Genomic DNA, 8,588 nt, shown 5'->3' with positions numbered 1-8,588 from the left:
CCCAGGCCTGACCTGGAAAGTGATATTTTGACCTCCACCCACCTCAAATCGACCACATGCTTTATGCACTGTCCCCAACACAAATCCAATTCGGCCATTTAAAATTCTCATTTGAACAATATTGCTGATCGTAATGAACCTGAAAACCATTTTGAGACAAGCAAATCACAAAAACGTGCTTCTTAGTTGGACGGGTTTACACCTTGGCCATGCGTGGGTGTCTTTATTTTATGGCTTTGTGTATCACCATCGGAGATCAAGCCATAATAATATGACGACGACGGTGGGAGTCATAAGCTCGCTTTTTCATTCTGCTATAGGTGATTCAATATGAGACAATTTGCATAAATTGATTGTCACTCACCCACTCCGTCCACCTGGTCAATGATGCGTTTGTACGTCCTATGTATCTATTGCAGATCAAACCTGGCGTACGCACATGTTCTCATCCTCAGTCGGTAATTTTAGGCAGAGGATACTTGTAATTTTTATATAGAACGGACAATATCTTAACAACTGTGCAGGACAAATATGTATGAATGTAGTCACTGGAACTGGATGTGAATCTGTGGCACAGAAATGCTGCACAAAACGGATCATCATATTTAATAAGTAAATATGGATCACTTGGAGGATGTTATGTAATCGGCTGGCGACCTCCTCGTGGTTTGCTTCAAGTCCTTCTAGGAGCAAACTAAAATTGACAGAAAAGCATTTCATGTCCAGACATTTCAAATTGTCCATGAAATTCCGAGTCCGTGTGGGTCATTTCCCTCGTGGATTTTCACTGCAAAGTATTATATAAAACCTGCAGATACGAGTAAGATAAGCCTCTGGGTTGGTTGAGTTCAACAACAGTTGCTTGTGCCTGCCAGACATATCCACATGTAAAACTGTGGTAGATGCGTTTCCAAGAGACGTTCAGCACAACAGATGAACGAACCAACATAACCCAAGTCTACAGAAGAAAGTTGCCTTTACTCGACTCCTCATTACTGCTACCACGACATAGGAGGAAGGAAGCGAATAGTCCCAAGAAATTAGAGAAAACATGAATATTATAATAAAATATTGAGGAGACAACGTGACTTTCGACATAATTCCCCATTGTCCAGATCCATGGGATACTAACTAGATAATTAATGACTATGCACAGTACAATTGTGCCAATACCCAGCAATCAATTTGCCAAGTTGTGCAATTAATCACAAATCATAATGTCGAAGCTATTGTAGTCCCAGTAATTCTCTATTTTATTGATTGATATATCACGGGTTTATTTTAGAGCGCATTGATCTTATGTAAACGAAATGTAAATATGTAGATATGTTGCATGACTTTTGTAAGAACAACAATCAACAACTCATTTGAAATTAAATTAATAATATTCTGATATAAAACTAAAACGGAATATGTTTCAGCATGGACTAACATCATGCAATATGTAACAATTGGCCTATTTATAGGATAAGAATAATAAGAATAATAATAAATTATTGGAAGAAAGATATAGCACATATTATATATTTCATGAGTTTCTTAAAATATCTAAGTAGTTAGTAGCACAAAGTAGTTGATATTTTTGCAATTTAAAATGTACTCAAAAACCAGTTTCGAGTTCTGGTTAAACGCGACAATATAGGGGCACAATGGTGGATATCAAAAGGTAAGCAACTTTTGAGCAAAGCCCGTTTGATGGCCTCAAAACAGAACTCTTCTCATGGCACTGTCTTCTTTTTTGACTTTGACGCAAATAAATCTAAGATAAGTGACAAAATACAGTGAACATGTAAATTTTAAACAAGTGAAATATTGCGGTAAACAGGTACCTTCATCTGAAGAGTCATCAAATATTGATTTGTTGGTTATGGCGCTAGATTTCACGCTTGGCTTCAATGACTTAGAGGTTGAGCTGTCTGATAACTTGTTACTTTTTGAAGTTTCGTCCTTCGGCTTTGTTTTTGGCTTTGAAGATTTTGCAGATACTGAAGCCTTGAAAAGATCGTCAGAATCAGAGTCCGATCCAAATAATCCTTGTTTTTGCTTCCCTTGTTTTGGTAAATTACCGCTTGGCATTGATGGAGGTGCAGTAATAGTGGAAGGAATATTTGCCTGAGAACTTGAACCAGAATCTTTCCTCTTTGTTACAAAAGCAGAATTTGCAAATATGTCTTCTTCATCATCTAGGAATAAACTTTTTTGCTCATTTCCACGTGATGATGATGGAACAGGGTCGTCCAGATTTTTCTTGGCTTCAATAGCTGCACTGCTTGCAGGAATGGTCTCAGCAACGATCGGGTTTATTTTGCCTTTAAGATTAGAACCTATATTTCAATACAACAAAGCGAAATAAATATCTTGAATTGATAAGTACACCAGACAGTAACAGATTAGTTCAAGTGTGTACCTTGCAATCCATCTGCAGTGTTTGACTGAAATGTGGCGGATAAATCTGGGACTGGATTATTCTTCCTGTGGGTTGTTTTTTTGACCTTGGACTTTTTAGATGCAGAAACAAATATATCGTCCGAATCGCTTTCTTCATCCCAGAGTAATGCATTTTTGTCTTTCTGGCTGAATGGTACCGAGTTAGCAAGAGAGTCATCAATACCTTTATCATCAAAGAGAGACGAGGATTCCTCTTGACTATCGTGCAAAAGTCTCTGTAAATCACCACCCTCCGATGCACCAGATTCGATGCCTGATGTCGCACCCTGTACATCCTCAGTTCCTACTGGATTCGATACGGTTGGACGAGTAACATCACTGCTGGCTTTTGCAGTTTGCTTTGAATCACCGTCGCCACCCTCTACATTTTCAGTGATGTTGGTGGGATCACCAATTTCTAAATCCGGAACCAAGTCATTCCATTCCTTGCTAGAGGAAGAATGTAGAAGCTTTTTGGATGGTGGTCGCCGTTTGAATTGAATTTTAGCCCTTCCCTGAAAACATAGCGAACAAAATTGAAATCAAATACCCGCAAAGAATACCCGCAGTTTATATTATATTGACATTTAAATTGTGTTAAGAATAGTTTTGACAACCTTTGCTAAATTACGAAGGAGTGGATTTGGATTGTTTTCTTCCAATGATTCTTCGTCAATGGGACCCGGTGAATAAGGCGATTCTGGAGTGCAAGGTGTTGAAGCACGTCTGGCGGAGATGTCAGTAGCGTCTCCTGGAGGGGAGACATTATTAGAATGAACTTGATAGTTGTCTTCAGTGACAGAAGTAGCATCAAGTGATTGTGAGCCAAATTCCGTGTCAGGAGATACAGGTGATTCCAATGATTTCTGCTTCACAGGTTTGGCACCAGGCAGCATGGACATGGGCTTTATATTGAGACCTAAGGCTAGCTTCTTGACATCGACGTCTGAGGATATAGTGGCACCCGTATCAGAAGGTATCACCTTTGGAAGTTGTTCAACCATATCAGAAGGGACTTTATTATTAGTTTCCAACCCTTGGAGAGAATCGGTTGATTTTTTGTCTAAAGACCCTTGTTTCACAAGTTTTGCTCCAGGCATCATGGCTAACGGATTTATATTGAGACCACTCGAGACCAGTTTCTTGACTGGAGATGATGGTGACATGACCTTTGAGTTACTTTCATCCATTACAAGTGAATCATCACCACCAGGTAGTACTTCAGTCTCCGATGCAGGGGACTCTAACGATGTCTGTTTCACGGGTTTAGCACCAGGCATCATGGCCATTGGATTTATTTTTAGAGATAAAGCTAACTTCTTGACATCCACCTTGGACTTTCCTCCGAGTTTCGTTGATAAAGCATCATGGCCAGGTTTGGAATCTGGAGGGGACGCCAATTGTTCTTTGAGCTTGGCTATTTTGCTGTTTTTCTCAACAGATTTATCACTATTAGTTTCACCACTAATATCAGTAGATGATGAGGAAATGTCATCAGCCTTTCCGAAAGTCAGTTTATCTTCTAGTTTCCCAATTTTATTTGCTTTTGCGTCAAAAGTTGACTTATTATTATCACTGGTAGGCTTAGATTGCGATGCCTTTAATTCGGAGGCGGATAACCTTTCTTTCAATTGAGAAATTTTACTTGCATGAATTGTGTGTTCTTTGTCACTCAATGCGACAGACTTATTATCTGGGACGTCAGGATATAATGAACTCGGGGGAATATCTGCAACCGCAGGAGGTATTTCTGGATCTTCAGTTTGAGGTTTCATAGTTTCCTGAGATATTTTTTCAGCAGTTTCCGAATTAATTAGTAAACTTTTAGCGTTACTTGTATCAATTTGTTTAGATTCGTCAGGCACAGGTTGAGAAATAATACTTTCGCTGGCTTCAACTCCGTGGGATAATAATAAATGAATAGATTTATTAGAGTGTTGTTGTTCCATAGCAGCAGCAGGATGTTCTGTTTCCTCCCTTTCGTCAGTCTCCATTTTAATGCTAATAGTTCTATTATGCTCAAGGGTTTTTGATATCACCTCTTCTTTCCAGTCCAAACTTTTATCTCGAGTGCTGGCCTTGAAGAGATTAGTTTTATCACTAAACTCAGATTTAGTTTTAACAATGGAGTCAGTCTTCTTAGAAAAAGCAGTTCTTTGGTCTGATTTATTTACACCAAATCCACCACCACTACTAGCAAACAGATCAGTGTCGGAGTCATCGTCATTGTCAAACAAACTTGGTCTAACCCCAACAGCACCACCATTACGATTTTTAGAAACTGTTGATTTTTCTATGTAAGTGGTGGGAAATAGAGCAGAATGGTTCTTTGTTTTTTCCTGTGAAAGTTTCTTTGAACTTGTTGAGCTGGAAGATGAAAAGAGACCGTCTTCTTCTGAATCTGAATCATCGAATATAGACCTTCGAAATTTTTGTTTGGATGCTGGCTTATCAACCGAGCTAATTTGTCGATCAACAGTTGTGGTTAAATTATCTTTGAATAATGAACTTGAACTTGTCGATGAGGGAGGTTGCTTCTTGCTGGAGAAAAGATCGTCGTCACTGTCATCGCTATAAATTCCTTTTGATTTTGTTCTGCAAAAAAATTGAATAAAAATAAGAGTAAGGAAAACCACCAGACACATATATTTGTAATTGTCCGGATGGATAAAGAAAGATATTGAGCTCATAGATACTTTTAAATGGGTTACATACTAGTTTAATTTGAATAAATAAATGTATGGCTTAGTAGTGGAAGTGGCATTTGTGATGATTAAGAAAGTTAAAAATAGCTAAATAGCCCAGTGGGTTATGATTATGTCATTTTGATATGCATATCTGTTTGTACGTACGTACCTTGAAACTGGGAGAATGATGGGATCATTCAAAGATTGATAACTGGAGGCTATGGATGTAAGACTAGAGTGACTAGTAGTTTCGTGGTCTTGATTGATTTCAGCACTGGAACCTCGATTCGACACTTTTGCACACTTTGAACTGCTTCCGGGCAATTGGGTTTCCGGTTCTTCAACCACTAATGTGGGTTCAGTGTTTTGTTGTTGTTGCAATCCCAGCCTGGGAATTTCCCCAGGAGGCACGCTGCCAAAAATCGAAACAGCACCTGGTGGAAGCTGCACAAAAAATTACTTTCGTTGTATTTTTCCTACGACAAATTAAAATGAAAACATGGTACACAAACCTTTCTTTTAGGTTCACTGGGTGTTCTAACTTCTAAATGAACATAGTAAAAAGAATTGATGTCGCATTTAATTATACTCTAAATTAGTCAATTAGTGAAATGAGTGTAAACGAATGCAATGGATGTGTAACCTTTTTTGGGTGCATCGTGAGGATGATGAACAGTTTTAACTGAGTCTGCAATCTTGTCATTAACTGTTGGCATCTGTCCAACATCGGAATTTATATTAGGACGAATATCTTGACTAACATCTGGAGGTGGTGGTGGTGATGATCTACTTGCGGGGGCTATATTCGCTGCCGTATTGAAAAAAGGATTTTGAGTTCTCGTTGATGGAAACAGCGATGTGACATTGAAAATATCCCCATCGTCGTCGTCGTCAACAAAGAGGCGGCCTGTGAATGCATTATTTAAATATGATTAGACTTAATTTATGCTTAACTTACTCAATTAGCAGCTAAGAAATTAAAAAATTGTCGGCCTACCTCCACCTCCTATCCCAACGATCGGTTTAAAGTCGTCGTCGCTATCATCACTATCAATTGGAGGGGGTGGCCCAGTATCATTAAAATAGTTCCCTTGCTTCTGAGCAGCAGGAGCATTGGGTTTTGTAGTAGTAGTAGGCACCTAACGTTCAGCAAAGGTTATACTTATTGTTCGAAACACTAAAACAGTGGTCAATAATGGATAGAATAGCACCTCATTTGTATAATTATGCTGGAGTATCACAGGCTGATTGAGTAATGGCTGTTGTTGCACAGGGTTAGAAACAATTTTTGAAACATTAGCAGAAACTGGACTAGCTACAGACGATGAGTTTGAGACTGGAATGTACATGTTTCCAGGCTGCTATATGTAGTTAAAATTAAGTGCAAATTAAATTAAAGTTGATCAAATTTTAATTGCTATGTATTCTCACCGTTGAAGTAGATGATTCTAATGATTCTGTGACGGAATGATTGGAAGAAGACTTGTTGATATCTGCTGGTTCATCAGTGTAGTTATGAGTGGAGGTGAGATCTCTTGGAATTCTAAATTCATCTTCAACCAATCCAACATATCGGCTGCTAAAAAATTTTGACGACCCAATTAAATAAGGCAATGCGAGTTTCGTTTGCGATGATTCTTGATTTCTGCAAACAGACAAAATAAAAATAAAAATGCATATATTACACAAACACTTTGTGCACAGCATGAAAATTTACAAGGATTGAGAGTTAGCTGATATTCCTATTTGAATAGATTTTTTCATTTTTGCTATAAGCTCAGCTTCTTTTTCAGCTTTGGTTTTCTTGATGACGATGTTCTGAGTACTTGTAGACGAAACTGAGGACGCTGCTTCTTCAAAATTTTGCACCCGATTTTCGATAAACTGACTGCTGGATAACGCAAGGAATTGATTGGTAACATTGTGCAACTTTGACTGCAGAACGACTGTGTCTCGTGCCAATATTTGACAGTCATTATTTAATTCACTACTTGTCTGCTCCAAATCCTGCAAATTCAAATTAGTCGTGATAAAATAATGCGAATGAAAATATTTTACATTTATTTGTTCACAGCAAACCTTTGAAAACTTTTTCAATTTATTTAGGAGTAAATTGTCGCAAGCCAAAGTCCACGAAGAGGTTCTAGCAGTCAGTTCATCGCTTGTCGGTACTATTTCATCTTCATTTGAAGCATTCTATTAAATACAAGTTCGGTAAATTAATTTATCAGTCACCAACAAACAAAATTAAGAAATACTTACCATTCTTTGGAATAATAAAAAATAACAAAACTACTGCGCAGAACACTGATATTATTTTGTTTAATCATTCAGACGTGACTAAGCTTGATCCGTCTTCATAAATAATCTGACCGAGATGTAATTAGAAATTACAAGACAAAGCTTCATAAAGATTCATCAACGTCAAGCAAGACTGCTATTGCCGAACGGAAATTAAATTTTGTCCATTCCACGACTCCGTCAAGCTATTCCACAGTCTGAATTTTTCGCTTCCTGAAATAAATTGAATAAACAAATTATTTATTCGAAAACAAAATGTGACAGATCGAATGACTGACTGCCTGGTTGGAGAAAATTGACTAGTTTAATTTCATTCTGACTTTATTTACCTACAACTGCAGATATTAAACATGCTACACCACAGTTAAGTTATGAAATAATCTGATAAGTTGCTGACAAATATAGAGTTATAAACGACACTAAATTCGTGGGACTCGCCCCTAATTTTGCAAGCTACTTGAATCCGTGATTCATTGAGGATAGAGTAGCAAATCCTTTCCCGTCTGCTGTCACCTAACTAACTAACCAACTATAACTATAGCTGAACACCACAAAGAGACGACGAGGAGGAATTAGTTTAATTGCAATTCGACCCAAGTCATATGATTAAACGCTGGGCGAGCGAAAAAGAGACGAAATAAAACCAACACTTCACCGTGTTTTTGTTTTGCCAATGTTGATAGTAGTTCGACTTCTGTTCGAACCACGCGGATGGGATTCTTGATCCCACGCAATTCTCATCTCGGTTTGCAGAATGCAGAATTTGTAGAACCCAATAAATATTAGGTTCTGTGAGAACAAAGAGTTTTAGGATGAGAAAAGAAATAGTTAACGATTTGTAGTAGTACTTTCAGAAGAAATGAAGGACGAATTTTTTGAGATTCTGAGACTGAGGTTAATAATAAATAAATGATCATCTTCATGAAATGGAATTATGTATTTATGAATGACAGGAATTTCGACATGCATGGTTATTAGGATAGGATTATCATCCATTGGAGCAATCATTCTTGCTGAAATATTGATTTGGTCGATCGCTAGACTGAAGGAGCGCAGGGGAACTAAACTTGATAAGTTCATCTCACCTTCCTCTTGCCAAATCTCATATTTATCCTGCATGTAAGCCGTCTCAGTCAAAGTTATCTCGACGATATGAACGGATTTACGGCCCGA

At 37.9% G+C, this 8,588-nt stretch overlaps 1 protein-coding gene across 2 annotated transcripts; it reads right to left on the bottom strand.

The window, feature by feature from the left end:
• Window positions 1–1,227: 1,227 nt before the first annotated feature.
• LOC110843924 (WASH complex subunit 2) lies at window positions 1,228–8,089 on the bottom strand. Of its 2 annotated transcripts, none has more exons than XM_022089981.2 (14): window positions 7,745–8,089; window positions 7,377–7,628; window positions 7,194–7,310; window positions 6,832–7,121; window positions 6,546–6,759; window positions 6,326–6,475; window positions 6,112–6,253; window positions 5,758–6,021; window positions 5,627–5,658; window positions 5,284–5,558; window positions 3,045–5,022; window positions 2,408–2,942; window positions 1,830–2,324; window positions 1,228–1,759 (listed from the first exon to the last, which is right to left on the bottom strand). In XM_022089981.2, the coding sequence occupies exons 2-14, from the start codon at window positions 7,377–7,379 to the stop codon at window positions 1,719–1,721; spliced, it is 4,536 nt and encodes a 1,511-aa protein (XP_021945673.1). In that variant the 5' UTR covers window positions 7,380–7,628; window positions 7,745–8,089; the 3' UTR covers window positions 1,228–1,718. The 2 variants fall into 2 exon arrangements, with proteins under 2 accessions (XP_021945673.1, XP_021945674.1); XM_022089982.2 differs by having other exon boundaries at window positions 6,326–6,472.
• Window positions 8,090–8,588: the final 499 nt, after the last annotated feature.

Source organism: Folsomia candida, unplaced genomic scaffold (genome assembly GCF_002217175.1).
Source record: "Folsomia candida strain VU population unplaced genomic scaffold, ASM221717v1 Fcan01_Sc002, whole genome shotgun sequence".
NCBI classification, from domain to species: domain Eukaryota; kingdom Metazoa; phylum Arthropoda; class Collembola; order Entomobryomorpha; family Isotomidae; genus Folsomia; species Folsomia candida.
This window is presented reverse-complemented; position numbering and strand designations above follow the sequence as displayed.

Bases quoted from the DNA above. Each gene is read 5' to 3' on its own strand.
- LOC110843924 (XM_022089981.2), bottom strand. The intron at 7,122-7,193 runs GTTTGCTGTGAA...TTGAATTTGCAG, and splicing joins AATTGAAAAAGTTTTCAAAG to GATTTGGAGCAGACAAGTAG. The intron at 2,943-3,044 runs GTTGTCAAAACT...CTATGTTTTCAG, and splicing joins TCCTTCGTAATTTAGCAAAG to GGAAGGGCTAAAATTCAATT.